Below are 21,117 nucleotides of genomic sequence, written 5' to 3'. Positions count from 1 at the left end.
TTCAAGTCTTAAAGTGATTTTCTTTATCTTTTTTCTTTTTTTTTTTTTTTTTGGTTTTTCGAGACAGGGTTTCTCTGTGTAGCTTTGCGCCTTTCCTGGAGCTCACTTGGTAGCCCAGGCTGGCCTCGAACTCACAGAGATCCGCCTGGCTCTGCCTCCCGAGTGCTGGGATTAAAGGCGTGCGCCACCAACGCCCGGCCTCTTTTTTTTTTTTTTTTTTTTGTTTTTTTGAGACCTGGTTTCTTTGTGTAGTCCTGGCTGTCCCGGTATTCACTCTGTTGACCAGGCTGGCCTCAAACACAGAGATCCACCTGCCTTTGCCTCTTGAGTGCTGGGATAAAAGGTGTCTGTGAACATTGCCTGACCTATGCAAGGTTCGTAAGCTGGGCATGGTGGTGCATTCTCATAACCCCAGTACTGGAGGTGAATGCAAGGTCCAAGTCAGCCTGAGCTATATAACTTGCACCTTTCTTATTTTTAAAAAAAGTTATCAAAAGCATTTGAACATTCCTTTCTTCCTTCTCTTCCATTATTTAACTTGTTAATTTTTATTTAATGCATGCATGTGTGTGTGTGTGTGTGTGTGTGTGTGTGCACATGCTCAAATGCTTCAGTGCCGTTGTGGGAGTCAGAGGTCAGTGTGAGAGCTGGTTCTCTCTTACCGTATGTGTTCCAGAGCTCAAGCCCAGCTCGTCAGGCGTGGCTGAAGGTGCCTTTACCTGCTGAGCCACTGCGTTGGCCTGCTCTCTTTTTCTAGTGAGCATCTTTTTCTCTGAAAAATAAAAAGCCTCAACTCGTTCAAAATAGCTGCTCATTAACAAAGGAAGCAGCTAAGAACAGTGGCCGATTCTTCATTCTCCACGTAGATCAACTGGGAACCTGTAACAATTGGGCTGCTCGACATATGCACGGGCATCTTCAGTGTCACACACATAATTATTATTTAAATGATAGGGTAATATAATGAGTTAGCAAAATGATGAGCGCACTGAAGGAGCTCAATTGCGAAATTTCTATAGTTACTAGAAATCAAAGGTTGCATAGAGATCAGGGGAGAAATATTATCACCTAGTGCCTAAGAATCTGGTGAGAGTTATGGCCTTTCTCTTCTCAAGAGTGCATGTGAGGGCTGGAGAGGCCCCTCAGGGGCTGAGAGTACCAATTGCTCATAGAATGCCCACATTCAATTCCCAGCAACTCCCAAATGCTTGTATCCCTAACTCCAGGGCTCCTGACACCCTCTTCTGGCCTCTTCAAGCATCTGCACACATGTGTGCATACACACATGCAAACACATACACATAAATAAAAATAAAATCTTTTGTAAAAAGTGTATGTGAAGCCAGGTGGTGGTGGTGCACACCTTTAATCCCAGCACTCAGGAGGCAGAGGCAGGCTGATCTCTGAGTTTGAAGCCAGCCTGGTCTACAGAGTGAGTTCCAGGACAGCCAGGACTACACAGAGAAACCCTGTCTTGGAAAAAAAAAGTGTATATGAGTACATACAAGATTTTCTGTAGTATATCAGGGGATCCACACCGCTCCTGACATCCAATTTGAGTTCAGAGTTTCAGTATGAGGTAACCACACCCAGCCAGTCTTGGTGAGTCTCCTAAACTTCTGTCACTTTCTACATAAGGGTAAAAAAACATGGAGAGTGTCACCTGCCACTAGAAAATCCATTTGATGATAATGCTAGGAGTGTCTTCAATTTGGCTTCTGGAGCCTCTGCCATCCATCCCTACAGAGCCTCCCCATGAGCAGAGTTGATAAAACACCACCGAAAGACCCAGCAGCACACTGCAGTTGAAAACCAGCTCAGCCTGAGAAGGACACACGCCTTCACTGGGACCCACTGGCTGCGTGGCCCCCGAGCCTGCTGCTGGGGCGTGCTGTTCTGCCGATTCTCTTTCTCCACCCCCTTCATTTTGTTTCTCTTCTCTTTATTCTCTGTCTCCCATCTGCCTCTCCCACCCCCAGCCCACCTCTCATGCTTACCCCCAAAAACATTGTCTAACTGGTCTGGGGTTCTACTTCTCTAGATCGCCATTAAAGCCACCAGAGAAAGACTGTCATGTGTAGCACATCTTGAATTTCATAGACACCCTAATGAAGACCCAGAACACTTGGATGGTGTCTAAGAAATGCATTCTTTCTGTAGAAATGTACAATCTGGGAAAGTAATTTTGATCAAGGGAAGGGACTGGGACATTGCGTGTATTTGGTTTAATTGTATCTCTTTATTTTTGTATTTATATATATATATATATTGTGTGTGTGTGTGTGTGTGTGTGTGTGTGTGTGTGTGTGTGTGTGTGTGTGTGTGTGTTCGTGCATGCACATATGTGCGTATGCATGTGAGTCCCGGGGGCTGGACTCAGGTTGTTAGACTTAGTGGTGGGAGCCTTTACCTGCCCTTGATTTGTTTCATTAATTGAGTCTGCTTTAAAGAAAGAGGATTGCCTAAGTCAAGCTGCTGCTGAAGTAACACCGTGTTTGTTCCTCTGGAATGAACTTCAGAGAGTTGACTCTCAACTGAGCATGTACGTCACTCTACACACTCAAGGGCAAGATGATAAAGTTCTATCAGACCAACCGTTGAACAGGACCTGAGTCTACCAAGGCCATCCTTGTTTTGACTTGTAACCACAAATTTGTCTTGTCTAAATGTCCAATCACTATAAAACAAAGTGCCCATCTCTCCTTTCTAGCATCCCTAGAAGAGGCGGGAGCCGTAGCCAAACCCAGTGGTTTAGTTTCTGACTCCACCACTGCTTTGTTCCTATAGAACTGTGAATTTTTCTTCTGAGGCCAAAGATCACAAGATGTTCCTGGAAATGCTGAACCCCATGCACTATAATGTCACCAACATGGTCCCAGAAGCTATGTCCATCAGTGCCATGCCGCTCCTGCTGATCATGGGCCTCCTCCTCCTGATTTGGAATTGTGAGAGCGCATCTTCAATACCAGGTGAGCCACTTTTTAAGTTCTATACCTAAGCAAAACGTTTCACTGGGCTCTTTGGTCCATGGCAACAAAAATATTTGTTTGTAAAAAGACAAAGAGCAAACCTCAGAAGGTTTCTGAAGTCCACAGCTGTGCTAGCAAGTGAGCAGTAAGATGAGAAATGTTAAACTGATCACCTGCACGTGGCAGACGATCACATCATAAATGCCGTGTAGATGCTTCCTCTAGTCTGCGTAGTGTTTTTGGAAGGTTTGATTTGGCACTGAAAGTACCTTAAAGGCAAGCTTAAGATGGAGTGGGGCAAAGTAACATTCTAGAGATTTTGTTAATTAAAAGAAAACCAACAGATTCAAATCCATTCCAGTTCTGCTCTGCAGGTGGACGTGTCTCGGTGCCTCCTGCCTCCCCTCCCCTGTCTGTCTTCTCCCTCTTTCTCTCATCCATACCTTCTCCCTTCCTTGCATTTCTTCTTTCTCTTAATCTTATCCTTCACTTTCTCTTATTGGCATCATGGAGATGGTGACAGTGGCGTCACCGTAGGGCTGACTGGGAGCTGAGTGGTGGGGGAATAGGGACTGGAACCATTCTCTGGGAGCATCGCATCCTGACGGAATTGTCAACCAGGTCTGTGTGTCAACCATAAGTAGAGACTGATACAATTATTCTGATCATCCCAGTGAAAACTTTTGCCACTGCTGCTGAAGTGATCAATTATCAAATTAATTCAGAATAAACAGAAAGCCCAGATAATGTCTTTAAATTTGGGTGCGAATACATCACAGTTATCACTAGTTTCTAACGCCATAAGATAGCCAACAAGGTTTGCTTCAACACCCTAGTGACCACCCATTCACAGACATGCCAAGGCTCTGCACAGGGTGATCAAAAGTGGCAGCTAGGCTCAGGAGAGCGGGGACAAAATGCTGTGTCTGGATTCCTTTAGAAGTATTCCAGAGAATCGCCCATCTCTCTGATTCAGCCTTGCACTTCGGGTTACTTGAATTTCCAATTTAGCTGAGCATTGTTGAGTTTGTCCTCTTCTCCCTGGTGGGGTCACCTCTGGAAGAAAAGGTCTAGGAGCTGAAGGAAACTCCTCCATGACTTTGGCTTGGATGCCGCCTTCCACAGATTTCCTTTCCCATGGGGAGGTCCTTGGTCAGAGTGAAGGAAAAATTGAAGTTGAGACTGAGGGTAGGGTGCAGTACAATGCTTTTCCTTCTTTGTCCTGTCATAGGCTCAGGCGCTCAAGTCCAAGTCACCTGTATTATAAGAGCATTTTGCAAACAGGCCAGCACTGGCCATCAATCAAGGAAGCCACACTCTGTCAAATTTTAGTATAAGAACAACCAGGAAGGTGGGAGTATGGGAGCTGATCCTCAAGCCCTTCCCTGGAGAGTTTGAAAATTGCAATGCCCTTAAAATGTTCTCACTATGTAGCTCTGGCCATCCGACTGGCCTGGAACTTACTGTGTAATGTAGACCAGGCCTGTGTTGAACTCAGAGGTCCACCGGCCTCTGCTTCCTGAGTGCTGGGATTAAAGTTGTGCATCACCACACCCAGCTAAAACAGGTACTTTGAAAAGAAGCAGAGTGAGAGCTGACAGCCCCCAGGCCTGAATCAGGAAGCTAGGTGGCACTTATTTGTACCTACCACTCCTGGGCCACGGATATGGTACTGTCACCGGTGGCAGCCACCTAGACAGTACAGTGGTCCTCAGCTCTGTCTGAGGTAGGGCCTCCAGGATGAGACTCTCAAACCTTCCTCGGTGTTTCATGGGCAGCCAAGGTTGCGAGCCACAGAGATAAGTCTAACTCCTCCATGTGATAGAAGGGGAAAGCCCCTGAGAGATGATCTGTATTGCCGGGTAACGTGTTATGACAGGTAAGAGAAGGCAGAAAGTCCAAACAAAATAAAGGATTAAATCCTGGAGGAGGGAAATGGCCTGCTGATGCCAAGCTAGAAGGAAGATAGGAGCCCCAGCAGAGGGCCTGGAGTCTCTAGTCTCAGACTGTGAGTTCCTACCTACTTCCATGCTTTGCCTTGGAAATATGAGGTCTGGTCTGTTCTCTCCAGGGGCACAGCCCAGGATTCTCAGGCTCCTGTCAGGCCTAGGAAATAAGAAAACTGGCGGTTCTCCCAGCTCCTCTGTCATTGCTCTTGAATCACAGCTCTCCAGGCTCTTTGATTCACAAGTTTTAGGGTACTCTGGGTCCTCAAAAACCCTAAGGGAATTCAAAAAGTGTTGTGGTTAAAAGCCCTTACTTAGTAAGTTCCAGTTCCAGCAGCTTCCTCTCTGTCTGCTGAGGTTGGTGACAGTGGCCTTTTTTTTGGAGACAAAAATGGTCTTGAAGAGGAGAGACTTGACTCAGTATGTCATGGCTCAGGGGCTCAGGTGTAAGCTGCTTCGTTTATTCTTGCTGAAAAGTCCGGCTCGACCCGGTGCTTGGCGACTGGGGTTGTGTAAAAAAGAAAGGTGTGGGTCCTGACCTGGAGAGCGGCAAAGATGGGCTGATGAGGAGGGGAGGGGCCTGCAAGTGCTGAGGAGTAAAGACTGGTTCCTATGGGAGGTGGTGTCGCCTCAATTCCGAGAACTATCCCAAGGCCTCTGATGTCCGGTCAGGACTTGTTGTTAGGCACCTGGCAACCCTCCCCACCTGGAGAACACACTGCCACTCCAATCTTGACATTGGTCTTCTCCCTCCAGATAACATTCTTCCCTGAGCATCACATACCCAGAGCAAGACACGAGGAAGCGGACATGACAACATGTCCCTCTTTTTCTCTTAAGAGAATAATTCACAAAAACTGTACAGGGTGATGACAGATTTGCTGTCAGAGTCCTGCACAGGGAGCAGGAGGTTAGCAGTGTTCCAGACGCTCTTGACGCCTCCCTTCTCCGTCTCTCCCCTTCTCCCCGCCCCTCCCTTCTCCCCTCTCCCCCTCTCTGCCTCCTTCTCTTTTCCCTTTGGTCTCTCTCAGAGGTAAACATTTTGCTTGATTTTGTAACAATTACTGCCTTGTTATATTACAATTTGGGACCCAATATAGTTTATGTCTTGTTTTAAATATTTTAGCAATAAATTGTGTATTGCTTGTCTTTCTTGCCCCTTCTGATTACTGTATGTAAGTTCCATCCATGATGGTGGTATCAGTGGGCTTCCTTTTCACCATCATATAGTTTTATATGTTATGCATATCTCATGGTTTATTCATCAGACAATGTCTCCAGTTGGGTTACTGTGGACAGCATTGTTCTAACAGTGTGTGCCTGGGGCTCTTGAGGGTATATTCAGAGGTGTGAATAGCATTCTCTGACTAAGAGAGCTGCTAAGTGTTCCTAGCCGCTAGCTTTTAGGGAGCAATCTGAGCAGATCAGTGTACAGTGAAGTATATACTTCTCCTGGAGCAGGTGAGGGGTCTCTCACAATTATCCTATGCCTAGAGAAGCATTCCCAATCTGAGAAGCAGAGAGCTGCCTAATGTGGAAGAGACTAGAATACTTGCCTCATATTTCACCACCTAGAGTAGCTTTCCATCTGGGTGTAGTGCAAGATTTACATGTAGATGCAAGGAATATGTACACACACACACACACACACACACACACACACACACACACACACACACGTATACTGTGTTATAATTGCCTGCTTTTGTAGTTTTCACATCTTCTCAACTACCCTGAAGAATATAGAATTATTATACTTATCATGGAATCTCTAGACCCTGACTTGGAACAAATGTCTACAGTAGGGCCTCCATACATGTTTATTGGATAAACTAAGGTGATAGACAGGTGGTCATTAATGACTCTAAACTCCGCTTCTCATCCTGGTAGAACCCTCAGGTTCTTAACCCACGTACTGTTTAGCAATCTTCATTTTCCAGTAGATACAAATCTCTATTGCCATATTTTTTAAACAAATGGTTCACTTTGGTCAGGCAAGGTGGCACACATCTTTAATCCCAGCACTTGGGAGGTAGAGGCAGACAGATTTCAGTGAGTTTGAGATTTTGTGTTAGTCTTCTTCTTCTTCTTCTTCTTCTTCTTCTTCTTCTTCTTCTTCTTCTTCTTCTTCTTCTTCTTCTTCTTCTTCTTCTTCTTCCTCCTCCTCCTCCTCCTCCTCCTCCTCCTCCTCCTCCTCCTCCTCCTCCTCCTCCTCCTCCTTCTTTTTGGTTTTTCAAGACAAATTTCTCTGTGTAGTTTTGGTGCCTGTCCTGGATCTCGTTCTGTAGACCAGCCTGGCCTCGAACTCACAGAGATCCTCCTGGCTCTGCCTCCCGAGTGCTGGGATTAAAGGTGTGCACCACTGCTGCCCGGTGAGTCTTCCATTTTTGATCAAAATGTAAGTACAACCTAAAGCACCCTAAGGAAGAATAAAAATTGCTCTTATTGCATTTGAAATTTTTACTTGTACGTGCATGTGTATGTGTCTGTATATGCGTGTGTTCTGTGTGTATGTGTGTGTCAAGAACAACATTCAAAAGTTCATTCTTTATATTATATGTACATACCTTGTTTATTTGAAAACATTTACTAAGTAAGCATCTGTGATGTACTAATTTATAATATAAATGGTATTTTGTTTACAACACATTTTAATAGATTAAAAGTTGATACATCTGATATTTTGAAGAAATATATATTCAGCCAAATCTGCTTGTTTACATCTTTGAAAGAACATAAGGGAATTATTTCAATATAATGTCAGTCATCTATGGGATAATGTAGTGCTGCTAGAGTTAGAAGATTGAAAAACTTTGATCCTATTGCTCTTTTGATTCAAAGATCTTCTCTTCAAACAGGGGGAAGAAGTCTGATAATTGTATTAATAGGAACTTGTTACTACAAAATGAATGATTAAAATTGCTAAATTGGGAGTAAACATCCAGGTCAGATGACTTAACTGAAATCTTACACCATCTAGATTATCATGTCACTCTTGTTGTCTCACACAAGTATACACATTTGGCTTTATAGTAATGTTATTGACAACACTAAATTTTAAAAAAGATTTAGAAAAATTATTTTACACGGCAATTTTTAAATATTGAATTCTTTTCATCTTTTTACCAGTCACTGGTAAAATAAAGTCTAGCAGATTTGATTGGAATCCTAATACTTGGGAAACTGAGGCAGGAGAATCTTGATATTCAAGGACACCCTGAGCTAAGTGATTTAACCCTGTCTCAAAACACACACACACACACACACACAAAAAAAAAAAATGCTGGAAACATAATGAAACCCATTACTTTGCATGCTAACCTAGAACTTTAACAGAACAAATTCAAGCTCCCAGTTCATCTTTTGATATAAACCACATGAAGCTTCCTACCTTTTCCCCAAGTTCATGCTCTGAACGCTGCTGCCATTGTCCGTGTAAGCAAGGCTATAAGCTGGCTGTTGCTCTCCCCTGAAACTGGATCCTGGTACATGAGCTCTGGCATAGATAATGAGTTCTCAGGTTTGTGTTACCTCGTGAGATTTTTGCTCAAGACTCCTCTTTGTAAACCGAGCCTTTTCCAGGCAGTGGATGCTCTGAGATTGGACATTATCCTTACAGACCTTGTCTCTCACGAAAGGAAGCCATGCTCAGTTCTAACCCATTCATTCTGTCAACTGGGCTGTTCACAACCAAGAGCTTCCGGATAAGCGCAGCAGGAAGCCATACAGTTCCTCAGCTTGTCACCTATCACAGTTTCTATGCTTATTAGCAGACAGATCAAACGATTTTTATTCATGACTCTCAGAAATTAGCAAAGAGCCTCCTGTTTAGTGGGACCGAAATGACAGACCAAGAGGAATTAGTGTGTAGCCATGTGCTTCTCATTTGTGAAGAGGTAGAGAGTCTTGTGTTTTATTCTAAATCATATTGAACTCCCATATAGACCAGAAGATGTAAAAAATTAAATATGAAAGAACTGGGACTGGAGAGATGGCTTAGCAGTTAAGAGCATTGGCTACTCTTCCAGAAGACCCAGGTTCAATTCCCAGCACCCACATGGCAGCTCACCACTGTCTATAACTCCTATTCCAGCGGGTCCGACACCCTCACACGGACCTACATGCAGACAAAATACCAATGTACATAAAATACAAATACATATTGTTTCTTAAAAAGGAAGAACAACTCTTTTGGCATTATTAAGAAGTTCACCATCGTCTCACGATTGTTGTAGGTCCTGGCTACTGTCTGGGAATTGGACCCCTCATCTCCCATGGCAGATTCTTGTGGATGGGGATTGGAAGTGCCTGCAATTACTATAATAAGATGTACGGAGAGTTCATGAGAGTCTGGATCAGCGGAGAGGAAACACTCATTATCAGCAAGTGAGTCTGTGAATAAAGGGGGCTGGAATGGCTGAGGAGGGTTACCTCAGCAAGAATGTGCACTTAGTGTGTGCCGGGTCTGGGTTCAATTCTCAGTACAAATGCCACTACCACTCTGAAACTTTTCCTATTTTTTTAAAACAATATTGAGTTTTTCCTACTAAAAAACCCATATTTTGGTAAAACTTCATCCCCCCCCATCCCGCCTCCCCTATCCCCCACCCCCTCACCCCCAACCCCCACCCCCATGGAAATGAAGACAGAAAAACGGCCATGTAGCAGTCTGATACCATGGAAAAGCAAAATAATTGAAAGTTTCTTGAGTCAAAGCCAGAGACACGTAGCACCATAGAAAGTTGGGAAGGCATTCAAAATTTCTCTGAGTAGCGAATGTGGAAACTCAGGGTCCAGATGGTTTTGGCCAAGCATGCTTTAGAGAAAAGATAACTTTTTTTTTCTGCTTTCCTGAGATTATTTCTACAAGTCAGTGTACAAAAAAATAAAATCCAAACCAAAACAATCCACCTAATCCTTAAACAGCAGCAAAAAAGAGGCTTATCTTAGCGTGGTCACCCTGCAGGCTCCTGGACATCTCTGAGGCAGCAAACGGCACAGAGGGAAGTCACCAGCTGCTGCCCTCTGGCTCGGTGCTGGCTTCATGGCTGATCCACCTGAAACCAATCAGGATCAGGAGTGCCCATTAGAAACCAAAGCCCTCCCTCCCACACTGTCGTACTTTGCTGGATTGCATCCATCCTAGGATTAACTAAATACGAATCGACTATTAAGAATGATTAAAACAAAATGAACTGTTTTCTTGTTTGCTAGTTTTCTTGTCTATTGATTTGAGAAGATGGAGGAATTAAAAGAAGGCATATTCCACTAGACTTCCAGCTATCTCAAGTTAACTTTTTAGCAAAGTTATCTACAACTACCATATCATAAATATTTTAGTATTTATAACCCTTGATAGAACTTTTCCCGCAAGCTAAAATCTACCTAGGCGTTTTACTGATTCATTTGATTATATATATCATTTTATCAAAGCTAATAGTATCCTGAAGCCCAGTTCTTTGAAGTAAATACTGGAAGGGACACAAGGGAGAAAAACATCCTATAATTCCAAATATTTCAATATCCCCAGTGGTGTTGTTTTGGATCTATCCAATTCTTAGTTTTGGCCTGAGGTTTCCTTGTTTCATTTAGTCTGATCTTATAGCACTTTGAAGAACGGCTAAGGCAGACCACATTTACACAGTCCTGAGCAGCTGTGGGCGGAAATGTCAGGCTCCTCACGGACCAGCGCTGAGGTTTCCTGGCAGGATTCCTTCAGCAGCAACCACCACAGAGCTCAGAACTCATTAGAAATGTACATGCTTGTACTCCACCAGGACCTACTAAATAAAAATCTGGATCAGGACCCCATGGTCTGCTTTGACAAGTTTTCAGATGGTTCAGAGGCCTCGCTCCAATGCCAGGATTACAATTACGCTTTGATTTGCTCTGTTATGGTCTACTGAGCTCTGGCCAGCCTAACTCAAGCTGATTTGATACATTTTCCTGTCTTCGGTGTTTCAGTCGCTTTTCAATTGGTTAATTGTCTTAAAAAATGTCTTGTAACTGATGCCATTTAGGTTTGGGGGTGGGGACAGCCACTTCTGCTTTTTAGCACATGGATTGGCCTGCTAGCTCTACTCGGCTTAGCATGGCTTCCTTTCCCCTTCCCCTTGGCAAACAGGTGAAATAAGCCTCGGGATATTTATCCAGAAGCACATCTGCCTGAGCAGTGATTCTCTCATGGGCGAGCCAGCCAGGGAGCAGTAGGAACCCTTATGCTTGGGCTCTGTGACCAAGCCTGGGTATGGACAGACGCCAGTGTTGTTTAAGCCCTGGGTGATTCCAGAGAGCTGCAGAGCTTGGGAAAGGAGGAAAAGGTTGTTCCTGGGGCCAGAGTGCCTTCCTCTGGGACTAGGGCAAACAGCTAAGCAGCCCTGGAGTATTTTTCCTCTTACTGCATTACCCTTGAGGCTAGCCAAGGTGGTGGGTCTAAGACTAGATTTGAAACAAGGAATGATAGATTGGAGAACCGAGTCCTAGGTAACATTGCTCCCAGAGAGTGGACATTTAGAAACTTAGGTCTCCAGACAAACCCATTGGGTGTCCACATACAACTCCTAAAGTGGGGTCCTTGTCACAGTCAGGGCCATCCTACCCTTCCTCCTCCATTAGGGAAGCAGCTTTAGAGACTCTGGCCAGCACACACGGATACAGCCTCCCTCCCCTCCCCCAGCTCCTCCAGCTCATTTCTTGTTATGTTCCCGAAGTCCTTTCACTTGTTGGAGCCTTTGTGATCTCCTTAATTGCCTCCCAGCCCTCCATTTTGTTGTTAAAGGCTGAGCTCCCCTCTGGAATAGGACGAGTTTGTCCCTGTCTCCCTCCCTTCCCTGCTCTTCAGGTCCTTTCCAGAACTACCTGTACCTCTCGAAACAAACCCGCTGGACCTCAGCAAGATTGTTGTTTTGATTTGAATGGTTCGCCAGATCTCTCCTCCTTTTGAAAAGTTTGAGGTGTAGCGTCATTTACTACTGTGGAGTGATTGCAGTCCAGCTTTTCCAATCAGTCCGGTCCCAAAGGATCAGAGGCTGCAGACTTTCAGGGGAGGCAGCCAGGAGGGGTGGGTGCTGCTTGCATGCTGCCCGGACATCCTGGAGACTTTGAGGTAAGGCTCTGAGATGTGAGCGACTATGGAATCCACCAAAGAGCAAGCAAAGAAGTGCCCTCAGGCCATTCCGCTCCACACCTACAGATGCTATACTATATGTCCAGTGTGTGTGTGTGTGTGTGTGTGTGTGCAGTTCATTTTGTCACAAACACAAAAATGAAATAATTTAAATGACATTTGTAAAGGACAATTTACGATTAATATGGCAAGGAAAGTTTCATTTGCACACCTGTCTTAATTATGTGTAAATTTACAAGGAATTCATTCAACTTATATTAAGAGCGTATGTACTAATTGTCAGCTCTCCAACCCTGAACAAATGGCTAACTGAGGTGCCTATTTAATGTATCAAAGTGGACCTGGCTGCCAGGTTCTCCCAGCATTCCTCAGCCCCTACCTGTTACAGGGTATGGCTGGCAAACCTTGCCCCCGACCTTAAACTTCTCCAGCCCTGGGGCTGGGCTGCCCTTCCCTGTATAATCAGCCATTTTGGTTACCTGGCTCTTTTAGCCTCTCCATTACCCTATTGGCCAGTCTCTTGGCCCAGGCCATGCATCTTGGTCAGCGGCTATCTCCTCTCCCCTCCCCCTCTCCTCACATGGCCCAGCTCAGTCTGGCCATGTTCACTCTGGACTCTCCCAGATGTCTCTATCTCCATCTCTGCCTATGCTCTCCCTCATATCTACAATAAACTTTCTCCTCCAGCATACCTAGGAGCAGTATGTTAAATAAGCACCTCAGTTAGCCATTTGTCTCAGGTTTGAGACTTAACACTAACAGTACTAATTGGCTTTTTATTCCTTTGATAAATGAGAAGATACTGAACACCAGGTTCTACTCTAGGAACACAGCGGTATTATATTTGGAGAATAAAAATGGCTCAAAGTTCCCACCATCGTGGGACAACATACAGTTAGTATACTGTGAATGAACAAATAAATGTATGGTCTAGTCATGCATTTCTTAATGATGGATGCATTCTGCGAAATGCATTCTGCAAAATGCATTCTGGGAAACACATTCTTAGGCTATTTTGTCAGTGTATGAGTATCATATAAGATGGTCACTATAGTAATTAGGTGACATAATCTCATGTGGCCACATTGTTAATTGTGCAGCCCATCTTTGATGGAAGTGTCATTATGTAGTGTATACATGGTGGCCAACTGTTCAGTTTGCCTGAGATTAGGGGATTCTCTAAGCTAGGGAACTTTTAGTGCTAAAATTGAGACGGCCTCAAGGAAACCAGGTAGATATGTACAATATGGGGTGGGGGGATCTTAGGGGAGGACTAGTTGTGGGGAGCATAGTATGTATAATTGTGAGTGAGTTGGTGGTTTGGGGCAGGTCTCATTGATGGCAGACTTAAAAGGAGGGCTAGGGAAATGCACCAATGAATAAGGTGGAAGACTGACCAAAGATGATTCCTGGCATCAACTGAAGGCTTCCGTGTCTACACTCACACGAGTCTGCCTACATAGATGTAGACATAGGTACACACACACACACACACACACACACACACACACACACACACACGGAAAAGGAAAGATAAAATACATCTTTCAAAAGACTTGAAGTGAAGATGTGATCCAGACCAAACTCTGTAGAAAAGTGCATCGTACAGAAGGAGCAGCAGAAGCAGGGGCCGTGAGGCAGGAGCAGGTCTGAACCATGCAACGAACAGCAACGATGGCCCAGGGGCTGAAAGGAATCGTGGCAAAGACTCGACTAGAGATAAGAAGGCATCTGGTCACGTTGCGCCTGGGAGTTGTGGTGGGAATGGCGAACTACCGAGGAATTGCTAATGAAGAAAAGGGGGTGCTATGTGAAATGTGAAGCTGTCTCAGGGACATATTGGGGGACTAGTCTTGAATAAGGACATAACATTTCAACCATCGCAATAGGAAGGAAGGCTGAGCGTAGAGCATGGGTCCCAGGGATTGTCTTCTAGCCACTACTCTTTCCTCAGGAAAATCTCTAAAGTTTTAGTTTGAGACAGGACTCACACCAGAGATTGAGAGGACGGATGAGGGAGACAGAGTAGGAATACCATGCTGGAGGTGGGGGTTTTGCCCATTTTGGTGATGTCTTAACTTGAGTCATGTTAAAAAGTATGACCTCTGACCTCAGTGGCGTTACGCTGTCCACTGTCTCTTCCGAACTTGGGGACCCTGCTGACAAATATTCACTCTCCCAAACAGGACGTTTCCCTCAGCCTGGCTTGGCTTCAGGGTCAGGTCTCTGTGAGGGCCAGGAGGAGCGTGGCCTGGGGCCTCTCGTCCTTCAGCAGTCTTCTCCCTCACTGTCCAGTTTCCTGCTTTATTCATTCCGCCTCACTTTGATAAATGGCCTTGCTTGAAACGACTGGCATTCTGCGGCTGGCATTTTTCCTTGATGGTGTCTCTGCTTGGCAGAACTTCAGACTGAGAATAACTGGGACAATAGCACCCCCTAAGGGACACATGGATTTTTAACCTGTAGCTAACGTTCAGTAGGGTCCACAAAACAAATGTAGTATACATAATCCTTGGGAACCAGGGCAGAAAAAAACAAGGCTCTGTCCATCCCTCAGGTACTGAAAATCGTTAGATACAAGATTGTGAAGGAAGAATGCTTTACTTGTAGAGTAAGCTAGGAAGAGGTAAGGGAAGCTATAGGTCTTATTTAATTGTCAGTAATTTCAGTCTGTTTTATAGAGTGATAATTCTACCTAAGTAAAATTTGAAATGCCAGGTTAATTTCTTGGCATTCAATTTGAACCGTGTGAATTTTTGTTTTTGCTTTTAGAAAGAAAAAACGTGTCAAAAACTTGAGTCATTTTCAGAATATTATTGGAAATTAAATTGGGAGACTTTGTTTTGATAGCTTTTATTTTAAGTTTTTTTTTCCTGAAATAAATGTCAACTAAATAAGTTATTTCTTATCATTATTATTATTTTAGAGTTTTTTTCCTTATTTTTAAATTAGTTCCAGTGGAATAAACCACGGGCATCCCCCTCGTCCCCCAAACTCAGCACGTTTATTATGTGAGGTTGAGCAGGGAGGCTGGGTCATTACATCCAGCTGAGCAAGGACTGGGGCCGTTACATACAGATAAGGAGGCGGGGTTTATGGTATACAGCTGGATCAAGGAGGCAGCGTTAGCTAATCCCACTGGGAACAGTCTCTATAGGGGAGCAGTCTTCAGGCTATAATATCCGGGGGAGAACGTAATGGTGGGTGTTTTCTGTATGCACTGTCAACATCCACACGTGGACCAGAAGGGAAGGCTCTGACGTTTTCTTCTGACCACTGACATGGCAGTGCCCTTGCCAACAGCTCATATTCACTCAGGACTCCACTCAGGGCTTCTCCCTCTCCCTACAGTGATACGTAAGTGATCAGAACGTAGAAATGGTTCGATTGAACTAGGATGTTCTCAGGCTTCCCAGCATGCTTACTCAACCTGAATTCTGGAAACCATACTTTGCATTTGGATCAACATGCTTCTGTTAAGAAAGTCACCACACAGTCTGAATGAACTGCCATAAATCCCGCCGCCCCCCCCCCCCACGTCGGCTTAACACTAAGGTTCTCTTTCTTTACAGGTCCTCAAGTATGTTCCATGTCATGAAGCACAATAACTACATTTCCAGATTTGGCAGCAAACGTGGACTGCAGTGCATTGGAATGCATGAGAACGGCATCATATTTAACAATAATCCCGACCTTTGGAAAACAATTCGCCCTTTCTTCATGAAAGGTAAACAGGAATGCTACGTTCTTTTCTTAGGTCTATAAATGTACTTCTTTTTTAAAAAATTATGATTTAAGCTGGGTGGTGGTGGCGCATGCCTTTAATCCCAGCACTCGGGAGGCAGAGTCAGGCGGATCTCTGTGAGTTTGAGGCCAGCGTGGTCTACAGATCCAGGACAGGCACCAAAACTTCACAGAGAAACTCTGTCTCAAAAAAACAAAACAAACAAAAAATTATGATTCAAATTTTGCTGCCACATAATTTTGAAATAATATGGATAAAGCTTCTTTATACCTTTGCTTATGCATCAAACATCATCCTAGACACTTGACATTGTAATTCCACAGCAACCTCATATGGAGAAATTTCATATCACCTGCATTTTATAGGCGGGAAAACAAGTTTCAAACAGGTTAAATTACTTGCCCAAGGTTACAATATTAACCCCCGAATACAACCCCAGAGTCTATGATTATAGCCAAACCAAAGAGATTGACCTGCCTGAGGGTCATTTCAACTAAGAATTTAGTGTTTTAGCTCAGTGTTTGATCGAAACATGACTACATAACACACTGGAAGACCCGCTCTCTGACAGGCCACACATTTTAAGAGAGAACAATGAGAGAATCTTACAGGGGAAGACTCTGTGTGTGACTTCATCTGGCCTCTGAGTTTTGTGGTTGAAGAAATGAACTCCTAGAAGGTTTGAGATTTGCACCAACAGAGCAAGGCAGAGGTGAGCAGAGACTCAGTTCCAAGCCTCCTTATCCAGCACTCACCCTTTACTATATCATTCGGAAAATGAAGCGGCTGAGGACTACATAAGGCCATTTTTTGATGCTAAATCAAGCATCAGAAAAGATAGCCATGCCTTGGCAACCTTGCCAGAGATGGCATCTGTATGACCATGATGATCTGGTATGACCGTGTACCATCCAAATTTTTCTTTCCATGCAGGCTCTGCAGGTCTCTAAGACCTAGCCACACTGCTATAGGAAGCCAAGGGCTTCCTCTGGCTGCTGTAATACACTAGACAGCTTTGGGTGAATGACAGGCTTGCTATCTTAAACTTCTGCCAGTCAGAGGTCTGCCGTGGGTCTCAGCAGGCGATGGCAAGCCTGTGGATAGGAAGGGTCATTGATCTCAACTCTTCCGGCTCCGGGAGCCCCACCTTTATTCCTTGTCTGGGGGAGACAGGTTCACTCCTCTTTACACTGCACACCTCTGCCCCACCTTCGCTTATGACCTCAGATGGGAAAGTTTCCTCACCAATGACTCTTGGGATTGGTTTGGGCTTACCATGATGACACACCATAATCTCCTCTTCTTGAGGACACACACTTGAATCATTTTGGGATTAGGACCCCAAACAACTTTGGAGAGGTTTTTTTTTTTTTTGTGTGTGTGTGTGTGTGTGTGTGTGAGAGAGAGAGAGAGAGAGAGAGAGAGAGAGATACTATGTTGAAGCAGATCCATCTCCCTGTGCCTTACAAGATTGACGCTGGGTTAGTGGGAAGGTACACGTCTCAGGGTTATAGTGGGCTCATGTCCCAGCACTGTTGCTTACTACTTATAGGAGGACTTCAGCCAAGTCAGTTAGTATCTGTGTGCTTTCTTTATCCACGGAGATTGATGAATATTATAGACCTGGGGCGTGAGCTGTTGTAAAGAACACATATACATATCTGACGCCATAGAAACATAAGTTGTATTTTACTTTGTCATTTGACCCAGGTTTACTAAGAATATGTCAATTAGCATTTAGGAGTAGTTAACTTTCACATACCAATATCCTGTACTCTTTTTTTTTTTTTTTTTTTTTTTTTTTTTTTTTTTTTTTTGGTTTTTCGAGACAGGGTTTCTCTGCGTAGCTTTGCGCCTTTCCTGGAGCTCACTTGGTAGCCCAGGCTGGCCTCGAACTCACAGAGATCCGCCTGGCTCTGCCTCCCGAGTGCTGGGATTAAAGGCGTGCGCCACCACCGCCCGGCCATCCTGTACTCTTAACATTCAAGAATTAATAGAATCTCTAAATTCTATTAATTAATTTTTTATTTAACAAACTACTGTTCTCATCATTGTATTAGATACTAATAATACAACGATAAGAAAGACTTGGTTCTGCCCTTTGAGGACCATGTAATGAGAGAAGGCTGGGTAAGGTGGGCTTGTGTATCACCAAATACTGTCTAGGTGAGGTTGCACCAGACTACAGAGACTGGACACATGGGCCACCTAAAGCCACCAAGGGGCCAGGAAAGACACTTTAGGGCAGTGGATGCTTATGAAGAATTTTGAATGAAGTAAAATCTAACAAAGTGTAACAAAGAAAGACACTGTAGGAGCAAAGAATGGGATATTTGACAGCGGAGAAAGATGGAGCGTCAGGACATATCCAGGAACCCTTCATGGACAAACATCAGGCAAGAGAAAGGCAGGTCCAAATCATACAAGACACTTCTCATTAAATCAAGGACTTGAGCATATCTCAAGAGTTACAGGGATTCACTAAATATTTCAAAGAAAATAATATGAACATTTGTCTGTGTGTCTGTCCTCTGGGAGCAGGTGAAAGTTAAGGAGAAGGAAACACAACCATGAAGAATGAAAATGTGGGGGTTACTGCAGTGACAAGAGGCAGAGAGAGGAGAGGTCATGGGGACAAGAACTGTGGAAAGGGGGACATTTTAGCAGAACTTGGAGATTTGCCAACACATCTTGGTAAATGTTTTAGACTAGCCCTGTATATATGAGATCAGACTTTCTAATAAAATGTTATAAAATTAGACCCCAATTAAATTCCAAAAACAGTAAGCTAATTACTTACTAAAAAGCATACTGCAGTGCCTGACATTTTTATAAAATTAATGAGAGTCCTAAGCATCTCCATAACTCTTCTTTTGGAGTTAGAGTCTAAGTCAGTAACATCACGAAGTGTGAATCTTGGGGTGTAGGGAAGCAGGGAAACGCAGCTGTGGAAATGGTGCATCCTGGGAGATGGGGGAGAGGGCGGCAGAGTGGAGGGAAGTTGTGTCCTGAAACTGCCAAAAGAGACACTTCTAGATGAAATTTGACCACTTGCTGATTCTTCTCTTGACCAAGATGAGAGTGCTTTTAAGTATATTTATGCATTAAATCATATCTACACACACTAATGCCCATAGGCCATCATATTGCACTCCCTGGTCTGTGAAATATGGCTTCAAGTTCTTGGTCATAGAGGCAAATCCTGCACTCACCTGGAAGGAAGCCGTGGGTGACCTGTGGAGCCACCCCTTCCGTACCAAGAGCTGAGTCATTAAGGGATCATTTGTCCCTCTCTTGAATGTGGCCATTACCCAGAGAACAGAGAACACCCAGGTAGTTCCGTCCTCCACTTGGAGGAAGGCTCCTATGTCAGCCTTCTTTAACACATTTGGGGATCTTTAGTGTCTTTAGGCTGGTATCCCCAGATCTCTGCCACTCCATTTTCCCTCCCTTCCCTTCCTTCTCTCCATCCTCCACCCCCAACACCCACTGCCTACCACATTCTTTCTTGACAAGATCCTACTCTGTAACCTATACTGGCCGGAAGCTCACTATGGGGCCCAAACTGGCCTTGAACTTCTAAGAACCCTTCTGCCACAGGCCCGAGAGTGCTGGGATTATCGGTGTGAGCCGCCATGCTGGCAAGCTTCCTTTCTCATTTGCTAAGTCGACCTTCAGATACATGTTGCTCCTTTTTGAGAGAATGATCTCCTGATTTGAGAGAATGATTGCCTTCAAGGTACCCCAAAAATTTCCATGTCGTTTAAAGATCTTTCTCAGCAAGTCTGAATAACAGAAGACATAAAAATAGAGAATAGTCCCGAGGGAAACTTAAAGAAACTACCACGATGGGCTACTAGGGCCATCCAGCACCCAAAGGGCCAGGAGCAGAGCAAAGGAGGGCAGAGCCAAGTCACTCTACCTGTATTCATTCATTCATTCATTCATTCATTCATTCATTCATTCACCCATCCACTCATTTGTCCATCCATTTACTCATTCATTTATTTGACAAGCATGTGTCGAGGACCCTCATGTAAGATTCGTTGAAGGACAATGCCAGGGAGTAGTTGTCACCCTCTTTGAGGAGTTCCTCGGTCACTGAAGCCTGCAAAGCGAATGAGCAACTGCTCTGCCTGCCTTTGCTGTGTAAAATGAATCTGGAGCTCATCTGAAGAGCGGCTAAGAGTAACAGAAGGGCACATGGTCAGTGTCTCTAAGACTCCATTGCACATCTGTGCCAACTAGGACGCACCTTAGGTGAAGTGGTAAAGGACCAACCTCACTGGTTCTGTAGTATTGTCCTTCCACATGCTAAAACGTAAAAGAAACATGACCCTGACCAAATCTGAACCATCACCTCGAGGGAAATACGTACAGTAAGTGTGAAAAAGCACCGTTGGTTATTGTACCCAGAAAAAATGACTGTTTCATCTGCAGCCTCACAAATGATTAACTAGGGCTTAAAGAAAGGCTTGAATTTGAATCATCTTTTAAAATTAATATTCACTAATTTTTAGTCAAAATGATAAGCACTTCTTACAGAAAATCAGGGTAACTCAAGAAGGTATGGAGAAGATTATGAAAATTCTCATCCTGTTATCGAATGTGAAGGTGCGGGCAATTGCTCCTGACATAAAGGCAGCCTGCTCGTGTGTGTCCTGGTGTTTGTGATGGCCAAATCTCTCTCCTTCAGCTCTGACAGGCCCTGGTCTCGTTCGAATGGTAGAAGTCTGCACAGAGTCCATCAAGCAGCATTTGGACAGGCTGGACGAAGTCACCGACAGCTCAGGCTACGTGGATGTGTTGACCCTCATGCGGCACATCATGCTGGACACCTCTAACATGCTGTTCCTGGGGATCCCTCTGGATGGTACTGGATTTTGAATTCTCATGCCTCCTGCCCCCTTTTAAACAGGGCACGTGGGGACAGCACACTGAAGCAAAGAGCTGCTCTGTACGTTGCTCGTGGTGAAGTGAGCGTTTCTAAGTATTCCGTAGGGTACTTCCCTGTAGTGTTCCTCCCTGTTCATTTCTAGGCTATACACTTTCAAAGAAGAGGTCAATCTCCATCTCTTCTCTGCCTCCTGTGCTGCTCTAGGACCTAACATTCTACTCTAGGCAAAGATTATTGGCTAGTGTGGTCATTAACATAGATCTGGAAAACTGGATGTATTTAACTATTTCCAATCATTCTTTTGGGCATGATACATACCCATGCAACTATTTATTTATATGTGTACATACTCCTTCTCTCAAAGGTACTCTATATGAGAACTTGACTGTATATGATAAAATGAAGTAACAATGCTGCCTATAATGCCAAAAATG

The 21,117-nt window shown here is 44.3% G+C and overlaps 1 protein-coding gene across 1 annotated transcript in view; it reads left to right on the top strand.

Moving 5' to 3' along the window:
- Window positions 1-2,291: 2,291 nt before the first annotated feature.
- Window positions 2,292-21,117, top strand: part of Cyp19a1 (cytochrome P450 family 19 subfamily A member 1) — a 28,359-nt gene continuing 9,533 nt past the window's right edge. The window contains exons 1-4 of the mRNA XM_006971586.3: window positions 2,292-2,969; window positions 9,151-9,301; window positions 15,614-15,768; window positions 20,483-20,659. Coding sequence (XP_006971648.1) covers window positions 2,825-2,969; window positions 9,151-9,301; window positions 15,614-15,768; window positions 20,483-20,659 — 628 coding nt within the window. The 5' untranslated portion in view covers window positions 2,292-2,824. The remainder of the gene's footprint in view (window positions 2,970-9,150; window positions 9,302-15,613; window positions 15,769-20,482; window positions 20,660-21,117) is intronic.

The sequence above is a fragment of the Peromyscus maniculatus genome, chromosome 7, assembly GCF_049852395.1.
Source record: "Peromyscus maniculatus bairdii isolate BWxNUB_F1_BW_parent chromosome 7, HU_Pman_BW_mat_3.1, whole genome shotgun sequence".
Taxonomy (NCBI): Eukaryota; Metazoa; Chordata; class Mammalia; order Rodentia; family Cricetidae; genus Peromyscus; species Peromyscus maniculatus.
Note: the sequence above shows the minus strand (reverse complement) of the source record. Positions and strands in the feature narration are given on the sequence as shown.